This window comes from Hemiscyllium ocellatum, chromosome 1 (genome assembly GCF_020745735.1).
Source record: "Hemiscyllium ocellatum isolate sHemOce1 chromosome 1, sHemOce1.pat.X.cur, whole genome shotgun sequence".
In the NCBI taxonomy this organism is placed as follows: domain Eukaryota; kingdom Metazoa; phylum Chordata; class Chondrichthyes; order Orectolobiformes; family Hemiscylliidae; genus Hemiscyllium; species Hemiscyllium ocellatum.
The window spans coordinates 129,771,605-129,795,290 of record NC_083401.1 but is presented as its reverse complement, the minus strand read 5'-3'; the positions used below and the strand labels follow the sequence as shown (position 1 = coordinate 129,795,290).

General features: G+C 41.3%; 1 protein-coding gene across 1 annotated transcript in view; it reads right to left on the bottom strand.

Annotated features, from left to right (window-relative positions):
• Positions 1-252: 252 nt before the first annotated feature.
• LOC132816372 (lysosome membrane protein 2-like) overlaps positions 253-23,686 on the bottom strand; it is a 69,789-nt gene continuing 46,355 nt past the window's right edge. Inside the window, exons 10-12 of the mRNA XM_060825846.1 lie at positions 11,989-12,040; positions 8,491-8,658; positions 253-1,840 (exon numbers count right to left, since the gene is read on the bottom strand). Coding sequence (XP_060681829.1) covers positions 1,799-1,840; positions 8,491-8,658; positions 11,989-12,040 — 262 coding nt within the window. The 3' untranslated portion in view covers positions 253-1,798. The remainder of the gene's footprint in view (positions 1,841-8,490; positions 8,659-11,988; positions 12,041-23,686) is intronic.

Here is a 23,686-nt window from a genome sequence, read left to right as displayed (position 1 = left end):
TCATGTTTTGGAAACTACTCATTTTCACTCTCCTAAAAATGATCTGTGGATGCAAAACCACTTCACTTCCCTGACAGTCAATGAAATCTCTAGCCACAGAAAATGAATACTGGTGTAATAAAGTCACTTGAGGCCACTACAACTAAGCGATTCTAACACATCCCATGGATATTGCTGATTTGCCACAACTCACTGGATGATCTTATACAGCAAAATTGTACAGACATATTTTTGTGATTAAAGTACCACAAATTGAATAGCATTCTTTATTAATATCTTGGAAACATTACAATTACACACATTCTGCAATGCCAAACATGGGTCAGTAGGTCACAAAATGCTTGAATGAAGTGTTTGTGTTGTGCTTATTTTTAAAAAAACAAAATTATCTAAAACATTTCAATCCATACAAAAATATATACAAAGTACACTACTTGGCATACAGTGTGAAGCAGAGTAAGACGTATTCTAAACAGACAATTATGGTTACTTCCTTGAAAATTTAGATCATGTTTTGGACAGTGCTTAGCATCACATTATTGACCTGAACGCAGATTTAAGAAATCTAACCATAACTATTGGTAAGTACAGTTGCTGGGGTGGAGTCAATAGTGGTTGTTAACTTGATTATTAACCAAGCTAGTAAACAAACTAACATGTCATACAAAATATTAATTTGACACAGTGTAACTTGGATCCTTAGATTGCTTTATTAAATACACAAATATTTAATAATGAATTGTGGCAAACCAAATCACTCTACGTTACACTGAATATGCAAGTGATAATGTGAATAGTAAACTGTCCTGAATCCTGAGTGGATTCGCCAGAATACAAAACACAGGAAGAGGAGGGAGGAGTGTGTAAGTAACAATATGTCCTTCCTCATACCTTTTCTATTACATTCTGAATAAAATCTTAAACAGCTGAGCTGATGACAATGTCTGGAGCGCATTGAAAGGCAAAGAGTACACAGAGAAACCAACCAAGTCCAAATTCAGATGTAGAGATGGAATATTGTTTGGCACTGACATTCTTCATTAATTTGACTACCTTCTTTCTTCCCCCAAATGAGCAAAATATGAATAAAATCATTTTTCCACAGAATTTCATAAATACTTTGATTTTCTTGACTGCAGCAACATAACTTTTTGCCATAATCACAAGAGGTGTATTTACAAAATTCTTAGCAGTCCATTTGGCAAGTGCAGAATTAAATATAAATGCAGCAAAGGGATGGGAGAGAAAGAAAGTGTAGGGGGTAAGAGTTCTCATCTAAACAAACTAGATCTCTCTAAACAGAAGAAAGGACCCAGCCTGTGACTGTTCTCATTAAAGTCAAAATGAGCTAAATTACATATACTTCAATATATACACAAGTAAACTTATTCAAAACCTCAGAGTACCAAATTCAAAATTGTTATAGCAGTATACTTCATCATAACACACGCAGATCTTAAGCAAAGGCTTGGTTACAAAAGTTCGCCTTTACAAACTGAAGTCATAGCGGTCAACACTGCAGAACTGCAATGGGTAGTTCATTTAAAAATCATAATCGTTACTCAATTTTTTAAAAGCTGCATTTGATACATGAAGTAGTGTTATATACTGAAGTATAATTTTGCAAGCTCAACTTGAACGGTTGTTATTCACATCAGTAGACTTTAAAATTGTAGGTAACAGATAGTGCTCTGAGACTTTGAAACCGATGGTAATTCCAAAAAATGGGGAAGAAAACCAACATGTATCCTTTGCATAGTTTCACTCAACGAGGCTGCAGAAATACTGGCATGAAGTTTCAAGATGGTTTCAAAAGGGGTGTCCTTTCTGCCTCGGATGCCTGTTTATGAAAAGAATACATTATAAAAACACAGGAATAAAAAAAAAGTGCACATCACTGACCATTCCAACAAATACCTGAAGATAAATGCTTCCTCACTGACATGTCTGCTCTCTTTTCTTTCCAAAACTCATGCATTAAAGATAAATCACAGTAATTTACATCTTCAACACAACTCACCTCTTAGTTCAGTTCCTTCCCAAGTGATCTCTCTTCCTGCCATCACACATGATCACTTTGCCATCCCAGGTGGCCTCTCTAATCTTCAGACTTGGATCATAAGGTCATACCTAATTTCATCCTTGCATTTCATACCATTCACACCCCCTTTCTGCATCTCTTCCTGAATAAGCTGTTCAGCAAGTTATTGGCCAATACACTTTAAAACTCCTGTCTGGACTTGTGTTACGCATTCCGCTGTCACTTTAAATCTGTCAATTTGCTCTATCACTCCCTTACCTTCACATTTGAAGTACAGAGATTTATAAAATCATGAGGGCATGGATAGGGTAAATAGATATGGTCTTTTCCCTTGGGTGGGGGAGTCCAGAACTAGAGGGCATAGGTTTAAGGCAAAAGGGGAAAAAGATTTTAAAAATGACCAAAGGCACAATCTCTTCAGAGGATGGTGCGCATCTGGAATGAACTGCCAGAAGTGGTGGAGGCTGATACAATACAACATTTAAAAGGCATCTGGATGGGTACATGAATAGGAAGGGTTTAGAGGGATATGGGCCAAATGCTGACAAATGGGACTAGATTTAATATAATTAGGCAACATGGATGAGTTGGACCAAAGGCTCTGTTTCCATGCTGTGCATCTGCATAACTCTCCAGGAAAACACTTAGTTTCTCCGATTCTGTTTGATCCTCTGAAAGGTCTTATCTTTACTTGTCAGGTTTAAGGCATGCAATGGATTTTCCCCATCTCTAACCAGATCTGGCTGGAATCCATCAAACAAAATCAGATGATAAACTGGATATGCCAATATGACTGGAAAAATAAATATAACTTTCTTTTATCCAGCACAAATTGCAAACTTTCCCAACTACAATGAACTCCGATTTCTGTCACCAAAATTCAGTCTGTTCATTTAGCCTGCACCCACACCACCCCCTCACCTCCATCCAAGGCCCCAAAGGATCATTCCAAATTCAGAGATGTATTTGCACACCCTCTAACTTCATTTACTGCATCTATTGCTCTCCTCGATGTCAGAGAGGTAGAGTGCAAACTCATGGAATGGTTCAGGGAACATCTCTGGTCCATAGGCAGCAACCAACCCCACCTTTTGGTGGCCAACCATTCCAACTCCACCTCCCACTCCTCCGAAGACATGTCCATTCTGGGCCTCCTCTGCCACCTACACATTAGAGAAAGAACACCTCATCTTCTGCCTCAGGATCCTAAAATCACACTACTTCAACATTGAACTCACCAGTTTCCAAATCCCTGGCTCCATCCCAGATACCGCCCTATCTATCCATGTTCCTTTCCACCGACCTATCACAATCACTTCTACCTGCATCCCCCTATCACCATCCCAGCTAGCTTTCCCCCAGCCCCATCTCCCTTTCCCCTCCCATCCTGAAGGAGGTCCCACCTGAAACGGACTCTCCTTTTCCTCGGATGCTACCTGAATTGCTGTGCTTTTTCCAGTGCCACACTACCAACTCCCTTTACCTTTCCCACCAGGTCAATTTTCACTAGCCTTGCTCCTGCTTAGGCACTGAACCCATTTTCTCAGTCTGGATGTTCAGGAGAACCTTGGTGGATTTCACAAGGGAAGTTAATCATTGACAGGAAGTTCATCTGATATCTGACCAATATTTTAACGAAGTAGCAAAGAACGCTTGTTGCGATTTTAGATTAATAGTTAACCATTAGCTTAGAGGTAACCATGATCTTAATCCTCAATTGATGAGCAAGAAACATTCCTCAAAGAACTTGAAAATAATGGGAATATATAAAATGCTTCCAGTGCATGAGAAACATTATTTGCTTCCTTACAATGTGATCTCAAGATTGTTTATTTTCCTCTGTTGGATTGTATCCAAAATATATACAGTCATGCTGATGATAGTTTCTTTTGCAACAATGTTACCTCTACTCATTTGCATCTCAGTCACAGATGCACAGCACGGATACAGACCCTTCGGTCCAACTCGTCCATGCTGACCAGATAATCCCAACCCAATCTAGTCCAACCTGCCAGCACCCAGCCCATATCCCTCCAAATCCTTCCTATTCATATGCCCATCCAATGCCTTTTAAATATTGCAGTTGTACTAGTCTCCACTACTTTCTCTAGTAGCTCATTTCATACACATACCACCCTCGGAGTGAAAATGTTGACCCTTAGGTCTCTTTTACATCTTGCCCCTCTCACTCTAAATCATGCCCTCTCATTCTGGACTTCCCCCATCCCTTGTCTATTTATCCTATCCATGCCCCTCATGATCTTATAAACCTCTATAAAGGTCACCCTTCAGCCTCCGACGCTCCAGGGAAAATAGCCCCAGCCAATTCAACCTCTCCTTAGAGCTCAAATCCTCCAACCCAGGCAACATCCTTGTAAATTTTTTCTGAACTCTTTCAACTTTCACAACATCTTTCCGATAGGAAGGAGACAGAATTACACGCAATATTCCAACAGTGGCCTAACTGACATCCTCTACAGCCGCAACATGACCTTCCGACTCCTGTATTCAATACTCTGACCTATAAAGGAAAGCATACCGAATGCCTTCTTCACTATCCTATCCACCTACGACACCACTTTCAAGGAGCTATGAGCCTGCACTCCAAGGTCTCTTTGTTCAGCAACACTCCCCAGGATCTTACCATTAAGTGTATAAGTCCTGCTAAGATTTGCTTTCCCAAAATGCAGCACTTCGCATTTATTTAAAGTAAACTCCACCATCCACTTCTCAGCCCATTGGCCCATCTGATCAAGATCCCATTGTAATCTGAGATAATCCTCTTTGCTGTGCACTACACCTCCAATTTTAGTGTAATCTGCAAACTTGCTAACTATACTACTTATGCTTACATCTAAATCACTTATATAAATGATAAAAAGTAGTGGACCCAGCACCGATCCTTGTGGCACTCCACTGGTCACAGGCCTCCAGTCTGAAAAACAACCCTCCACCACTACCCTCTGTCTTCTACCTTTGAGCCAGTTCTGGGTCCAAATGGCTAGTTCTCCCTGTATTCCATGAGATCTAACCTTGCTAACCAGTCTCCCATGGGGAACCCTGTCAAACACCTTACCGAAGTCCATATAGATCACGTCCACTGCTCTGCCATCATCAATCCTCTTTGTTACTTCTTCAAAAACTCAATCAAGTTTGTTAGACATGATTTCCCACGCACAAAGCCATGTTGACGATCCCTAGTGAGTCCTGGTCTTTCCAAATACATGTACACCCTGTTCCTCAGGACTCCCTCCAACAACTTGCCCACCACTGACATCAGGCTCACTGGCCTATGGTTCCCTGGCTTGTCTTTACCGCCCTTCATAAACAGTGGCACCACGTTAGCCAACCTCCAGTCTTCCAGCACCTCACCTGTGACAATCGATGATACAATTATCTCAGCAAGAGGCCCAGCAATCACTTCTCTAGCTTCCCACAGACTTCTAGGGTACACCTGATCAGGTCCTGGGGATTTATCCACTTTTCTGTGTTTCAAGACATCCTGCACTTCCTCCTCTGTAATATGGTCATTTTTCAAGACGTCATCATCTATTTCCCTACATTCTATATCTTCCATGTTCATTTCCACAGGAAACACTGATGCAAAATACTCATTCTCTTAAGTAACAAAGCAGCAGCCACAAGCTCTGGGAACGAGTTGCTTTGTTGGTCTGGTGTTCACAAAGTTTCCTTTAATTCTATCCTTTCCATTGCCTTCCTGTTTCCACAGGTAGTGATTAACGTTGGGGTCCAGTTCCATAACTGCCTCAGACACAGTGCCTGAATGGCCTGGCCGTGTTAATTGGAATCAGAGAAATAACAAAATCAAATCAGGAACTTCTGGTTCATCATGCAGTCCATTCACAGCTGAGTGCCACACTGGGCACTGCATTCACACTACTAGATGTCATTTGCAACAGTGTTTGGTCCCATTGAGCAAAATAGCATATTGAAAATCTAGCTCATCCATCATGTTGGGGCCTATGTTTAAATGCTACAGATTTATGGCTTTAATTACACCTTCAGACAATGCATCAACATGTGCATTCAAAACTGAATGGAGCCATTTCAGTTAGGAGTAGGTTTAACAGATTATTGAGATGGATTTTTACAGTCACAGTAGTCATGAATACCACATTGACACCTCAGTCTCGTTAAATTCCCATCGATATCACCTTTTTCCCAGCTCACTAGTCCAACCATCTGCATTGTCCTCACATCCAGTATTGAAAAATAGACATAATGGAATAAAATCAGAGTTAGGCAGAACAATCCACTGTTTCTGTTCCCTCTGCATCTGATCCCTTTGCTAATGAAAACTGGTGCTTTGTCACCTCATAATAGCCAACTGGTCAGGGCAATTTTTGAATCTTCCTCAATAACTTCCTAATACTCAAATTTTTGACAATTTTGTTCATTCAAGGTATCTGGGAATCACTGGAACAGCCAGCATGTATTACCCATTCTGAAATTTAGTTCATTTTAACTCCTGGCCCTTATCCTAATTTTACCTTTGGTCAATTGAGCTTGTGAATCATACAAAGTTGCACAATGCAGATTCTTAAAAAGTACTGGTGCTCAAATGGCAAAGAACTTCAAAATTTTTTTTACACTCTTTCAAAATAAATGCAAAAAAATTCATTAAACTTCAAATCCATGGAAGAAGCTACTTGTTTTGTAAATTAAAAACTGCAAACATTAAATAGAAATTCAATAAGTTTGCATTCTGGAATGTTTGGCTAAATCTCCTGTGAAAGTTAAATGTTATCCTATCTTTTCAGAGCATATTTAGCAAGATACGTTATAAATTGGATAAAAGGACAAAATGTTCAAGTCGTAAAAAAAAATGACAAATAACAGTTACAATAACAGTTAAATCAAAAATTTTAAAAAGATGTTATCAATAAGATGGCTCTGTCACCAAACTTCTGCACAAATCCTCCTCCACCATTACATTCTGCACACTAAAAATAGGCCTGACTCGTATGTGTTTTTTTAAAAACAAATTGCAACACTGTTCTGAAGTTTATGACTGGGACCTAGGACAAAGGTAAAGTAAAGTCAAATATGTGGGGATAAGATGCAACACCCAAAATACATTATTCTCAAATTCTTGAGCTGCTATGGCAGATTTGAAAATGTGCACACTGAAAATTGGCCTGTAGCATCATCAGTAACAATGCCTGAAATCTAAACAATCAATGTTTATTGAATTGGGTCTATTAAGAAATCTAGTGTGTCTTAATACTGTTGTGCCTAGGTGAAATCCTTTTTTTTGTATTCCCATTACACCATCACATACAGAGCTTTCATTTGGAGAGGGATGTTTGATAACGTCACAGGCAAGTTGGCTGACAAATTCCCTATTTCTCAATAGCTGATTAGATTAGATTACTTACAGTAGTGGAAACAGGCCCTTCGGCTCAACAAGTCCACACCGACCCGACGAAGCGCAACCCACCCATACCCCTACATTTACCCCTTACCTAACACTACGGGCAATTTAGCATGGCCAATTCACCTGACCTGCACATCTTTGGACTGTGGGAGGAAACCGGAGCACCCGGAGGAAACCCACGCAGACATGGGGAGAATGTGCAAACTCCACACAGTCAGTCGCCCGAGTCGGGAATTGAACCCAGGTCTCAGGTGCTGTGAGACAGCAGTGCTAACCACTGTGCCGCCCACGATGTTGAGAAATTCACTACTGGGATGAGGAAAAGAACATGCCCTTCATCAAAATGCCATCCAAGTTCTGACACCTCAAATTGATATGAGCAACACTGCTTTTTTTTCCTCCAACTTTAAGGAATAGTGTAATGCAATCAGTCTTTGCTCTGAAAGAGCGCTTTATCAGGCAAGATGAGAATACAAACTATAATCTTTTCACACAAAAACTGGTGTCAACATAATGGTGCCACAATTAATGCAGATGCGGACATATTAAAAATAGGCATGTGTCTATTTTCTTACATCTGAACAGGTTTTGGATTTTTTATTTTAAATTAGCCACTGAATGGATGGGGGAGGTGTTTGATTGGTTCATTGAATTTTCAGTTAAATTTGCACAAGTTGTGTTTGTTGGGGTTACAATAAAATACTATGTGCAACAAATAGTATGTCATCCATCAGTGGAAATTTAGGCCAGAGCAATCAGGTACTGCATTATGAAACTGTGCAAGTACTCACTGATGTTACAGGACCTGCGGTTTTGGCTCAATAATTCAATAGTTACAAAAGGTGGCAATTTGTACAATGCAGATGCCACCAGATCTGACATTAGCAAATAGCACAAGCCAGCAGACTGAAGCAGAAACTCAACTAAAATTAAGAGAAATAATTCAAATCAAGTTAATAAAGACCCTATGTACCAAAGATTCATTTTGAATGGAATGCAACCAAGGGATAGCAAAATCAGAGCACATTTCATCTACATCATGAACACGTACCTCATTAACCTCATTAACCTCATTGCGACTAGTGCATACAAGTATGACGAAGATCAAACCAAAGAGAATCCCCAGACCCATTATCATAAATGGAATCACAGTTATTACTTCAGACTGCAGGAGCATTGCGTTCAACTTAGCAGCTGATACATTATCAATCAAAACACTCTGGAACAAGAGAAAATAACACAAAGCAAAAAGTGAAACAGAAGCAAACAGGAAATAATCATATAATGAACAATGTAACCACAATACAAATATTATCATTCCGAAAAGATCAAAATCACTACTATTCACTGCTACGAACTCAATGTGGATTTGCAGGAAACCTTAATAATAGAAAGAAAAACAGGGCAAGTTAGAAGAGGGAAGTCACAAGAAAGATAAACTTGGTGGATAAACTCTTCAGAATGGACAGGAAGGGACAACATTGTTAATGTACATGTGCTACCAGTCCTGCAGCTTTGGGGGCTTCACCCTCCACGCGCCGTGGGTGGCACAGTGGTTAGCACTGCTGCCTCACAGCGCTAGAGACCTGGGTTCAATTTCCGACTCAGGCGACTGACTGTGTGGAGTTTGCACATTCTCCCTGTGTCTGCGTGGGTGTCCTCCGGGTGCTCCGGTTTCCTCCCACAGTCCAAAGATGTGCGGGTCAGGTGAATTGGCCATGCTAAATTGCCCGTAGTGTTAGGTGAAGGGATAAATGTGGGGGAAATGGGTGGATTGCGCTTCGGCGGGTCGGTGTGGACTTGTTGGGCTGAAGGGCCTGTTTCCACACTGTATGTAATCTAATCTAATCTAATCCAATTTACATAGCAATGTCTGCAGGGATCAAAATGTGCCCCAACAACAGTCTGGGGTGTTTGGAACACAGGTGGGATAAGAGTTAGCAAATGGCCATTTAAAAACAGGCTTAGCAGAAAAGGTGAATCAGTGTGAAATTAATCCTGACAGTCTGCACCATCTGGGCCTAACCTCAATCAATTTCCCCCCAAAACTTAAATGGGTTGGTAACCCACAGCTTACAAAGTGCTGTTTCTATGGCATTGCCTTGCTTTGTCATTGGAGAAAAAGTATTCTATATTGTCTGTAATTTCAGTGTATAAACCACGTCAATTCTTGATGAACAGATTCAATACTCAACATGGCAGTTAGACTGGTGTCTTGTCCTCAGAATGGGAGCAATCAAGATTAAATGATGCATGTTGCAATTTTGAATGCCCTTCCACTTCGCTCAGTGAAATAATAAATGTGACCTGGGTCAGAAGTGATTGCAGAGGTGCAAAAGGAAAATCCATTGGAAAACAATTTGTTGAGTTAGAAACGTTAGTAGTTACAGAAAGGCACTTGGTTCGGACCAAGGTAAACAGGTATAGTTTCCTTTGTTAAAGGGAAAATCATATTTGACCAATCTATTTGAATTATGTGAAGGAGTATATGCTGTATTAAAGCAGAACTGAATGAGACACTGTACTTAGTGTTCCAAAAGATAAAATGAAAAATTGCATCAAATGCGTTTTGTATGTTCACAAAGGTTACGGAGGCAAATAAAAGCTCATAGTATTGGAGTTAGCATTTTGGCATGGATAGATTGATTGGTTGGGCTGAAAGGAAGTAATTAGTAGACATGAATTGGCCTTTTTCTGGTTGCCAAGGTGTTACCAGTGGTATGCCACAAGCTTCAACTGTTTATAATTTATACAGATGACTTGGATGAAAGGACAGAAGGCTGCCAAATTTCCTGATGATAAAGATAGGTAGGAAAGTTAATTGTGAAAAGGTCTTAAGGAGGCTACAATAATAGAGACAGATGAAGGAAAAGGGTAAACATGTGGCAAATAGAGAAAATGGGAAATTGTTACTTTTGGTAGGTCAGATGAAAAGAAATCATCTAAATGTTGTGAAACCGCAGAGCTCAGGAGATGCAGAGGGAATTGGCTGCTCTTGTGCATGAATTGCATAGGGTTAATATGCAGAAATGACAAGTAACAAGGAAAAAATTACCACAATAGAATTTAATACAAAAATAGGAAGGGTATGCTTGGGCTCAAGGAAGGATGGTGTGAATTTACAGTCAGAAATGGTTTACTTGACTAATACATCAAATCCTGGGGGGGAGGGGGGGGGGGTGGAGGGCGGGGAAGGAGGTGGTATAGGGGCGAAGTGAGGCTGGATAGTTGAGAAGAGGAAAAGATTGGAGAGGTTATGCTTGTATTTTTTTACAGTTCTGAAAGAGTGAATGGTGTCATGAATCATGCAAGGTCCTGTGTGGTCTTGTCCAGGTAGATGTGGAGCAGCTGTTTATCACTATATTAGTGTTACTCTTTAATACAGATTTTCTCTCCTCAAGAGGGTTAAGTGCTTTTGCAACTCTCTCCACGTAATAACAATAGAAACAGAGTCTTTGAACATCTTACAGTCCTCAAAGATCTTTAAGGCAGAGGGAGACAGATTCTTGTTAAGCAAGGGTGAGTGTGGTCATCAAGGAAAGGCAGGAATGTAGGTTGGAGGTTACAATCAGATCAGTCATTATCTTATTAAATGGCATTCCTGATGAAGGGCTTTTGCCCAAAATGTCGATTTTACTGCTCCTCAGATGCTGCCTGAACTGCTGTGCTTTTCCAGCACCACTAATCCAGAATCTGGTTTCCAGCATCTGCAGTCATTGTTTTTACCTTATTAAATGGCATGTCAGGCTCATGGACCTGAAAGGTCTGCAGGTTCGTAGCTCCTTGAAAGTGGAGTCACAGGTAGATAGGACAGTGAAGGCGGCGTTTGGTATACTTTCCTTTATTGGTCAGAGTATTGAGTACAGGGGTTGGGAGGTCATGTTGTGCATGTACAGGTCATTGGTTAGGCCACTTTTGGAATATTGCGTGCAGTCCTGGTCTCCTTCTATTGTAAACTTGAAAGGGTTCAGAAAAGATTTACAAGGATGTTGCCAGGGCTGGAGGATTTGAGCTATAGGGAGAGGCTGAACAGGCTGGGGCTGTTTTCCCTGGAGCGTCGGAGGCTGAGGGGTGACCTTATAGAGGTTTACAAAATTATGAGGGACATGGATAGGATAAACAGACAACGTCTATTACTTGGGGTGAGGGAGTCCGGAACTAGAGGGCATAGGTTTAGGATGAGAGGGGAAAGATATGAAAGAGACCTACGAGGCAACATTTTCACACAGAGGGTGGTATGTGTATGGAATGAGCTGCCAGAGGAAGTAGTGGAGGCTGGTACAATTGCAACACTTAAAAGGCATTTGGATGGGTATATGAATAGGAAGGGTTTGGAGGGATATGGGCCGGGTCCTGGCAAGTGGGACTAGATTGGGTTGGGATACCTGGTCGGCATGGACAGGTTGGACCGAAGGATCTGTTTCCATGCTGTACATCTCTATGACTTTATGACCTAGTCTTTGTAAGAAATATATTAGTGCCTTCACATACTAGCAATGATATTTATATCAACCTGAACATTGAGTTTTAAGTTGAGCATTAGCCTTACCTCGTTGAGGTACATCACAGGAAATACAAGTGTTTTGACTTTATCAGTCTCACTGCAAAAGCAAAGTAGAAAATTTTAGCAATAAACTAGCAGATATTCCTCTCAATTTCTGTTCTCTCAAGCTTTACAAAGTTAACTTTCTTTCTCTTACTTCTCTCCATTGAGGACAAATGACTGAGAATAGTGTTAATGCACAGTTTAGCAGATTTTGCAGGACAGGAGTGGATGGATGGGACATACTGAGGAAGTAAGGGGAATGAGGAGAATTGCTCAACTGCCAATCCTCAACCAGTGCTACTCTATCAGAGTAGGCTGGATAGTGGTGAGAAGGAATCCATTCTTGCATTCCACCTCGCCTGTTGTCCAAGACAAAGGCACTGGAGACCATCGAAGCATCCATCATTCTGAATGATAGCTAATGCATTTCAAGGATGACATCAGGCTATAACATAAATCACTATATTAATACATGTACTGAACAGAGTCAGCTTCAGCAGTAATGCCAAAACAATGTACATTTAAAACAAAGCTTCATCATAGAAAAAACTACCCCGCTTCCAAGTGCAAGTATTTGAAATGGTACAAATCCAACAACGTGCAGTCTTTTTTTTAACATCTTACACACTTGTACTCATGTATACGCCAATGAACCCAGAACAGCACCTACATCCTCACTTTAAGGTTAACGATTGTTACAATCTTTGTCGGGACCAGCTCTCTCAGGGTCTCTTCTCTCTACTTTCCCAGGGTGAATCTTCCAGTGCCCTTTTAAAAGCTGCCTCCGTCACTCAATCTTCGGATCATAATTGAATGGATGTCTCATTGGCAGGGACCCTCTGGTGATTCTGTGCAAATTTAACCATTGCTTGGCAGTTAACCTGCAGCACCCACTTGTGGATTTTCATCCTCTAAAAGTATTAGTCTGATAGCCTCTGGGCTGTGCAAGTATGCAATAGCCTTCACCTGTGTGCCCTGATGTTAAAGCATGGGCCACAATATCCACACATTATTGAATGCTGGAAAGATTTAGTACAGCTTTGACAGTGCAGTCTTAAGAGCCCCTTCTGTACAACTGCGTTTGACCTGGGCTTCTACTCTTCTGGTAATCAGGTGACATGGATTTCTCCCTATGCAGACTTTGTATAAAAGTCACATGCTTCTCTTCACTATTACATCTTGAATTCAGTTTAAAACACAAATCACAGCGTACAAGCTGTGCTACTGAGAATATTTCCATGCAAGAGATGAACATATAACTCCTCTATAATGTCCTGTCGTCATTACAATTTGCCAATTCTTCAGCATGATTCAATTGAGATACATTACAGTTTCATATTACCACCATGAATGACATTACATATCTTTTAGATAACAAAAAAATGTTGAGAAATCTTAGAACCTATATCTACTATATAAAGAGAATATAATGACAATGAATAGTTAAATAATAAAAGACCAAATTGTCATGATCCACCATAAAATTCTTTTTTGGAAATGAAATAATTTGGAATAATGTAAAGTATCATACTGATTTAATCTTAACATTAATTTGTGAACGATAACCAATGCAGTAGTATATTGTTCATGTGGTTGGGCACTGAAATACAATCTTCCTCTGTTGCTAAATAATGTGATTCTTGCCTTTTAAATGATTGAATGGGAATATACACCACTTTTCAACAATTTGCCTGTCTGTGAGATCACAGTGCACTATAAAAATTGCCTTGGATCACAGACAAAAACCAACCATGCACATTACATTTTCTTTTAAAAAATATATTCTTGGGAAATCAATTAACTTCTTTGCATTATGCAGAGAGGCAAGGTTTATACCAGTGCTCCCAAACTTGTACCTCAGATGAAAGGTGAGAAATTTGGATCTCAACTCTGGCTTGCTTAGGCAGCTTTATCTGGATTACTAGTCAACTTGTTCCATTTATCATCCTTCTTCAGTTTATAAGTTAATAAAGCAAAACAAATTTATATTTTCAAATAGAAGTCTTTACAAACATAAATGGAGAACTGGCTATAAATACCAACATAAACGGAATCCAGGACACAAAAAAGGTGCACAATGTGTACTGAAATACTTAAGAAAGAGTTATAACTGAGAGAAAAGTATTGAGAAAATAAAATGGGGAAGGTAAAGAATAATGTGGTAAGCAAAAGTGAAGCAATGAAAATGTCATTTTTAGTAGCAAGATGTAACAACACAAACTACTCTTGCAGTTTTAGTAACTTATTAAAATTGGCACCTTCACTGTACACAAGCTGAAAACATAAAAATCAACTGGTCCAAAAAGGCTAAAATTTTATTGACTCACTGCAGGTGAAGGGGTTTGATCAGTTGCTCTGATCGCTGGACTTAAAGATTAAATTCAAAATGTCTGCACATCTGCCATGCAATTTACAATGTGATGCAACTGAAATTTCTGGTGCATTAGTTAAAAATTAAATGCAATACAAGGCTGAAGTAAAAATGCTAACTGTACAAAAGCAGACTAATTGCTTACACAATTACAATGCTCAGTCACATTAGTCAGATGTATTCAACTGGATGAAATTGTCCTTTTGTAGATCAGTTTCTGAAAAACTGCTCAAATAAAATTAGAAAAAACACACAAAAAGGGTAATAGATGTTTTAAGACACCGATGCAAGGAACAACCCATTTCCATGATGCCTTTTGGCAATATCTGCTAACTAGACTGCACTTTATAACTTACTTCAGTTGCATCAACTAACGGTCATTGCACTGGACTGTAAAATTGATTACAGGTCATTGTACAAAATGGACTTACATAAGTACATAACTATTATATAATGGATAATTATTTAGTCAGTACCATAACAATAAACCTTTAGTAACAGAAAACTACTTAAAACATGATCAGATAAAAAAAAATTGACATTAGCTAAGAAAAGAGATCTCAAGAGAAATGACCACGATCTTGGCTAGGCCTGGCAGTTTTTAAATTTGGGTCTTTAAAAGGAGGAGAGAGAGATTTGAGTGTTATGGTCAAGAATTCAAAAGGGAACTCATGTCACTGCTACCAGACAGTCACAAACATGCGAGATGCCTCACTGAGAGCGCTTCAATTATTGCACTCAAATCTGGAGTAGGACTTAAGCTCATAGTCTTTTGACTTGGAGACCAGAGTAATAATTGATACTCCAGAAGGGTGCACAGGTTTTCAATATAGAATAAGAGAAGGAAGACTGCATCATCTAAAAAGGCAGGAATATGGCAAAGTGGTTCCATCATTCTGATCGAATAGGTCACTGATACCTGAATACTGACTCATCAAGAATATGCGAATAATGACGGTGCCTCTCCAGGTTCTCACTTTAAGCCAAGTCTCACATAGATTTCCATCTAGGTTCATTTGCCAAGTTCGGGTGATGGGGAATTAGGCTATGAACCTGGGAGTCCTCAGACAAGGATCCTCTCACAGGCACCAGATCTATAAAGGTCATTGTCTGAATGACTGAATATCATCTGAATACTGTATCCTCTTTTCTGAACTCTCAGATAACTAATGTTCCAGGGTACAACTGATGAAATGTATCCTTAATGACTGTAAGGAGCTCACAACTAATATCTTCAATGATAAAAATTTGTCCATCAAGCAGCATCATGGTTAGAGTCTAAAAGCCTTAATGGTGAGACACAAAGGGGAAGAAAAGAAAGCAAATCCTTTACTCTGGTTCTCAAATCTTGGCTCACCCAGCTCTAAAAGCCCAAAGATCGGTGGGTCTTTGGTTAGAAATCACAGAATCCCTCCAGTGTGAAAGCAGAACATCAGGCCCATTGAGTCCACACCACTCCTATGAAGAGCATCCACACAGACCCACCTGCCACCCCATCCATGTAACCCCACATTTCCCGTGGTCAATCCACCTAACCTGCACGTCCTTGGACTGTGGAAGGAAACCTGAAACACGTGGAAGAAGCCCATGAAGACACAGGGAGAATACGCAAATGCCGCACACAGTTGCCTGAGGGTGGAATTGAGCCCGGCTTCCTGGTACGGTGAGGTAGCAGTGCTAACCACTCAGCTACCATGCTGCCCCACGCACTTGTCAACATGCACAAATATAAACAGAATTCTCAACACTAACGCTTGATTAAATAGACAGGAAAATAATGTACTGACCATATGGAATTAAACTTTTATGCATGAAAATGTGTACACTTACAACAAAATAATGTAGCAGTGGCCATTATTAAAAGAGTGGAAGGATACATTTGCAGTGTTATTAAAAAGTATTGACTAACATCTTCAGATTTATGATCTGCACTTCACTTGCCAAGTCAGCCATGAATAAACAGATTTCCCCCAAATGGATGGAAACCTAAAAAGCATTGACTTATTAAAAGATGCACATGTACAAGTCACAACAATTATAGCAGCATTCCCAAATGCTAACTGATTGGGAACTGTGGGAGAAGCCTCCACTTATTCATTCATGGGATGTGGGCATTGCCAGCTCAGCCAGCATTCATTGCCCACCAAGCAGCTAACCATGAACTACATTACTATGGGTAAAAAGTGAGGTCTGCAGATGCTGGAGATCAGAGCTGAAAATGTGTTGCTGGTTAAAGCACAGCAGGTCAGGCAGCATCCAAGGAACAGGAAATTCGACGTTTCGGGCCAGAGCCCTTCATCAGGATGATGAATTCCTGATGAAGGGCTCTGGCCCGAAACATCGAATTTCCTGTTCCTTGGATGCTGCCTGACCTGCTGTGCTTTAACCAGCAACACATTTTCAGCTACATTACTATGGGTCAGGAACCACGCATAGCCCAGATCAGGTAAGGACAGTAGTTTCTAAAGAATATCAGGGAACCACATGGGTCTTCAGAGTGGACTTCAAATCATGCAAGAACAGAACTGGGCGGGGTAGACTTGAAGCAAGATTGGTAGTAGAATCCCAAATTCATTAATAGGCACATCAATGGTAAAGAGTGGTAAGAGGAGGAATAGTGGGCGGCACGGTGGCACAGTGGTTAGCACTGCTGCCTCACAGCGCCTGGAGACCCGGGTTCAATTCCCGACTCAGGCGACTGACTGTGTGGAGTTTGCACGTTCTCCCCGTGTCTGTGTGGGTTTCCTCCGGGTGCTCCGGTTTCCTCCCACAGTCCAAAGATGTGCGGGTCAGGTGAATTGGCCATTCTAAATTGCCCATAGGGGTAAGGGATAATGTAGGGGTAGGGGTATGGGTGGGTTGCGCTTCGGCGGGTCGGTGTGGACTTGTTGGGCCGAAGGGCCTGTTTCCACTGTAAGTAATCTAATCTAAAGTACCAATTAGAGATTATAAATGGAAGCAGGACACCTCCACGTGCAACACCCTCCACATATTAAACAAATAATTTTCTTCTGTCGGCTGCACAGGACAGGGGAGGAATCTCATCACTAGAATGATTGGGAATTGGGAAAGGGGGTATTGGATAAACTATTTGAAATCAAAGTTGACACGGCATAAGAATCAAATGAGAGGTTTCAAAAGATTTAAGGAAACGACAGTGGAAATTGCAGACGCACTGGCAATGATCTTTCCATCTTCCCTAAATTTGGGGGTGGTTCTAGGCGACTGGAGAATTGCTAATATTACATCTTTGTTGTGTTGGTTAGGAATTGCTCAGACATTGAAACTGCAGCTTGTGAACTGAAGTAACCAGAGCCCCATCCACTGGCTGGAACCAATTCATCTCAGAGGAAAACAAAGGAAGTGACATAACATACAAAACTTCATTTGATGGAAGAGTAATGAGGCCAGAGCCTATAACGAAAGGCCATAGCCTTGGCAGATGAGCCACAGCCAACAAAAGCAAGACACCACAGTTCGGAAAGATAAGGATGAAGGATAAAAGTGAAGAGTTTCGTGCGAGCAGCCAGCAAAATCTCCAGAGATCAACCTTCACAGAAGGGGATGATCTTATGTTCGAAGTGTGGAGACGATATCAAGGACCCAAGGGATCACCTGGTCAGCGTGAACTCCTATTCTCAGATATTAGCCTTTGTATTCTGTATTCAGGTAGCCTCATGGGTGCACCATAGGTTTTAGTCTTATATGAAGTGCATGCTTGCTTTTCACTCTTTCTCACCCAAACAGTGTGAACTGTATGTGTGTTTTAACTTGAGTAATAAAGTCAGCTGTTAGCTGATAGAGATGTGACTCTCTTCTTGGTACCAAGCCAATAACTTAAGGGCGGTAACCGGGCAAACTAATTGGTGTCCCTGAGTGGGCATCGACAAGAAGCTCCAATGCCAAACCTACATCCAGCTCCAAAAAATGAAAACATCCAGCCTTAGGCCCTGAAGGAGTGCCAGAAGGGAGGAGGAACTAAAATAAACAACTGAGTGAATCCTGAAGAACACAAGAGCTTTTAAGTTGAAGTGTGCTCTGTGTCTTCTATACCAACTTCCACTGAGCTTAACTGGTGTCTCAGACAGACACAGTGGGTAGACTCAAGATTAAATCCCTTCAGTGGGAGACTCGAGTCAGACTCCACTGTGACAGTACAGAGAGAACTAGAGTCTGGGATAAAGTATACGAAGCAAAGGGAATCTCTAGGTCCTGGGGACGGGGTGCGTTTTGATTAGAGGGGATTCCATTACGTGCGTAATGGGCAAGTGACCGCAACTCGGAGAATGCTAGCCAAGACAACAAAGAGGGAGAAACTGCTGGGAAAACTATTAGGAAGACTGCCCAAAGGAAATTGCCAGAAAGGGAATTTAAAACGTTGCAGAAGGTTGCAGCAGTCAGCTGCGAGTGGAAAGATTGGGCAGCCTGGATCGAGTAGTATTGGTTAGAGATTTTATTTCCACTGTATTGACTGGGCCAGAGTGTAAAAGGCCTGGACAGGGTGGAATTTATCAAATGTGCCCAAGAAAGTTTCTTAAAAAAAATCAATAAATATGTACAGGGCCCTACTTGGGACAGTGCAACACTGGATCACCTTTTAGGAGAGGAGATAGGAGAAATTACTGAAATGTCAGATGGAGAGCATTCTGGGTCCTGTACCAGAGTCTAATGTCTTAGTTCTAACATAATTATGGATTGAGATAGAACTGGTCTACAGGTAAAGGTGCTAAACTGGGGCAAGGCCAAGTTTGGGGCCATTAGGCAGGATCTAGCAGAGGTCAACTGGGTGAGTCTGTATGAAGGGGAAAGAATGACTGGCAACTGGGAGGCTTTTAGGAGTGTGAATCCAGGATAGTATGTCCCTATTAGGGTGAAGGGAAAAGCTTGGCAGGTTTAGGGATCCCTGGCTGACGAGAGATACCAAGGCTCTTGACAGGAAAAAGGCTGCGGCATACACTAGGGTTAAGTTAAGTTATCAGGCTCGCGTGAATTCCTTGATGCCTATAAAGTGTGTACGAGCATAATCAAAGGGAAATCAGAAGAACAAAGAGAGGGTACGAGATGGATCTGACAAATAAGGTTAAAGATAATCCCAAGAGGTTTTATAGCTACACTAAGAGTAAAATGGTTAAAATCAACTAGGAGATGGTGAGGACTGTAGAAGCTGGAGATCAGAGTTGAAGAGTGTGGTGCTGGAAAAGCACATCTGGTCAGGCAGCATCCGAGGAGCAGGAGAAACAAAGAACAAAGAAAATTTACAGCCCAGCAACAGGCCATTCAGCCCTCCAAGCCTGAGCCAATCCAAATCTACTGTCTAAACTGGTTTCCCAATTCCTAAGCATCTGTAACGCTCTGCTCCCCACCTAATCATGCATCTGTCCAGATGCATCTTAAATGAATCTACCCTGCCTGCCTCTATCACCTCTGGTAAAGCGTTCCAGACACCCACCACCCTCTGTGTGAAATGCTTGCTGCGTGCATCCCCCTTAAAACTTTTCACCTCTCGTTATTGAATCCTTCACCCTGGGAAAAAGCTTGTCTCTATCCACCCTGTCTATACCCTTCATGATTTTGTAAACCTCAATCAGGTCCCCCTCAATCTCCTTTTTTCTAGTGAAAACAAACCTAACCTACTCAATCTCTCTTCATAGCTAGCACCTTCCATACCAGGCAACATCCTCGTAAACCTTCTCGGCACCCTCTCCAAAGCATCCACATCCTTTTGGTAATGTGACGACCAGAACTGTGCACAGTATTCTAAATGCAGCTGAACCAACATCCTGTACAATTTTAACATGACCTGCCAGCTCTTATACTCAATACCTCGTCCGATGAAGGCAAGCATACCATATGCCTTCTTGACCACTCTATCCACCTGTGCAGCAACCTTCAGGGTACAATGGACCTGCACGCCCAGATCTCTCTGCTCATCAACTTTTTCCAAGGCTCAGTAATATTTCTTCTGTTTACAGATGAGAGAATCATGGATGGTAAGGAAACAAGGAAAACTAGTGGAAATGTTTTGGACCTCATACATATAACCAGAGAGGCGTTTGCTGTCTTAAATCGCATTAAGGTGGATAAATCCCCTGGGCCTAATCAAGTCCATCCTTGGATATTGTGGGAATCCAGGAAAGAAATTGCTGAGGGTCTTGCAGAGACTTTTACTTCATCTTTAGCCACTGGTGAAATTCCGCAAGATTGGAAGGTGGCTAATGTTGTTCCATTGTTTAGGAAAAGTAGCAAAGATAAAACAAGGAACTATAGGCCACTTAGCCTGACATCAGTGGTATACAAGTTGTTGGAGAGGATAGGATAGGAAGGGATGGGATCAACCGATATTTGGATAATCAAGGTCCAACTAAGAATAATCAGCATGGATTTGTGCCAGGGACGTGCTGTCTAACAAATGTGGCACAGTGGTTAGCACTGCTGCCTCACAGGTTCCCGGGTTAAATTCTCACCTCAGGTGACTTAATGTGTGGAGTTTACACATTCTCCCTGTATCTGCGTGGGTTTCCTCCGGGTGCTCCGGTTTCCTGCCACAGTCCAAAAATGGGCAGGTTAGGTGAATTGGTCACGCTAAATTGTCCATAGTGTTAGATGAAGGGGTAAATGTAGGAGAATGGGTTGCGCTTCAGCAGGTCAGTGTGCACTTGTTGGGCCGAAGGGCCTGTTTCCACACTGTAACTAACCTAAACTAAATCTTTTTAATTTTATCAAAGGGGTAACTAAGAGGATAGGAGGGTAGGCATTGGATGTTGTCTGTATGGACTTTAGTAAGGCCTTTGACACGTTCCAGCACAGGTGGCTAATCATGAAGGTTAGGTCATATGGGATCCAGGGATAGCTAGCTAATTTGATTCAAAATTGGCAAAATGGTAGGAAGCAGAGAGTGACGGTTGAAGTTTGATTCTCAGACTGGAGGCCTGTGAATAGGGGTCGGTGCTGGTACCTTTGTTACACATCCAAGTCATGTATGTAAGTATGTACAAGGCATGATTAGTAAGTTTGCGGGTGGTTTAAGGTGAAAAGGGAAAGATTGGGGGAGGACCTTAGGGGCAACATCTTCATGCAGAGAGTGGAGAGTATATGGAATGGGCTGGCAGAAAAAGTTGTGGACGCAGGTACAATAGCAACATTGAAACATTTGGATAGGTACATGGATGGGAAGGGTTTGGAAGAATATAGACTAAATGTGGGGAATTGGAACTAGCACAAGTGGGCATGTGATCAGCACGGACCAGTTCAGGCCAAGGGCTTGTTTCCATGCTATATTCCTTTATGACTGACTAAAACCAGTTCAAACTGCAAATCACGGAAAATGACATTTGAAAGATTATCAGGCTTACAGAGAAAACTGAGAATTATTTCACCCACATGAAACAGTATAAGAGAGTACAAGAAATTAGTGGGAGAAATAAACATGACGTGGCATTTAAACAAGATCAGGAGGAGAAAGAGGCATTGAAAAAGCAATGTAATAGTTTGAAGACTGCTATGAATGTCGTACATAAAACAGCTCGGGGGAAGAGCAATACTACAGGAGATCAGACCAAGTGCTTAGAGAGATTAAAAATTCAGGAGTCACATCTCAGCTCAGGGAGGCATAAATGGGTAAGAGAGAGGTGGAACTGGAGAAATGTAGAAAGATGGTCTGTGCCCAGGAACCCCTCCCCAACCACCATACCAAATTGGTGGACAAGGGCAGGGGAAGAGGAACCTCAACCTGATGCCAGCGGCAACAGACGAAACCTGGGAAATGCTAACTTGTCTTGTGTCTGTGGAGGAGTGGGACACTACGCTAAAGACGGTCTTGACCCCTCAGAAGGGTGAGAAAAATCACGCACAACTCCAATCCTTACCACTAGAGGGACCCCAGCCCATGCTACAAAATAATGTACAACCAAGTGAGGCAATAAGGGTTGTACCCACAGCTCACAATGACAATTTCAGGCCTCTCCAACAGAGGGGTGGAATGGGAAGACCTTGGAAGATGGCTGGGATGGAGGTCACCCTGCCACTTTTCTTTGGGACACAGGGAATCCTGAACCACCCTAAGCACATCCTGTTTACATCAACTTTCTTGGTAAATTGAAGCAGAAATTATTCCAACTTGGTTGACCGGGCATTCATAAGTATGACAGGTAACTCCTTTAAGCCTGTGGATTGGATCTGGGGTCTTAAGCTGACTACAACTACCCCAGCAACAGGAACATATTTTGGGAACAACCTACTTGGTATGAGCCAGTCTTTGTTTTGATCTGGTCAGCTGTATGACCTGTCACTGCAGTATCAGATGGTCAATACAGGGAACAGGTTTGCACAGGGGGAGAAATTTGAATAAACTCTATATAAGATGAGTTTGGATCCAATGGTCCAGACCATACTAACAGTGAACCAAAATGCTTTTGCCAAAAGCAAACATGATTGTGAGAAGATGCAGAGGGTGGTTTGCATCCAAGGACCAGACCCTGAGCCACAGAAACAATATAGATTTCCCAAACAAGCATAAAGAGACAGAGAAAGTAATCCAGCGTCTAGTAACTTGAGTACTACGACCTCTCGCCTCCATTAATCTCCTCTAATTTGGCAGTTCAAAAGCCAGACAGGAGCTGGCAATCAACTACAAGGAACTAAATAAAGTCACACCTATAACAGCTCCGACGGTGGCTACTAGTCCTGAAATTATGATTAAACAAAGTGAGTTAGTGCTATGGTTTTCAGTTTTAGATATCAACGGATTTTGGTCAATCCCTTTGACTCAGGAGTGTCCATATAAATTTGCATTTACCTTTAAAGGACAGCAATATATGTGGATAGCTTTATCACAGGGATTTGACAGTTTTCCATCAAAGGGTAAGCAATGGATTAGGGCATTTTTCTAGGCCAGACTGTCTGATACAATATGTTGATGACTTGCTTTTGCAAACAGGAACCGAATGGGATCATTACTTGTTCCTAAAAGAGTTTCTGCAACTATTAAAAGCAGTTCGGGTTGAAAGTGAACCCAAAAAAAAATGAGGCATGAGGTGAGTTACTTAGGAGTGATGTTAACATCAGGAGAAAGATAGACAAACAAATTGAAACAGCAGACAGACTTCCCATCCCTACAAACATGAAGGGATGAAGATGGTTTTTGGGCTTAATTAAGTATTGTAGAGACTTAATTAATAGTTTTGCCACAAATATAACACCATTAATGACGTTATTAAATAAAGATGCCCCATGGAAACGGAAACAATAATAGTTTTGAAACAAGGCTTAGCAAATATTCCTGTCCTGTAAACCCCAAACTCCACTGGACCATCCTCCCGAGAGGTGGCTGCA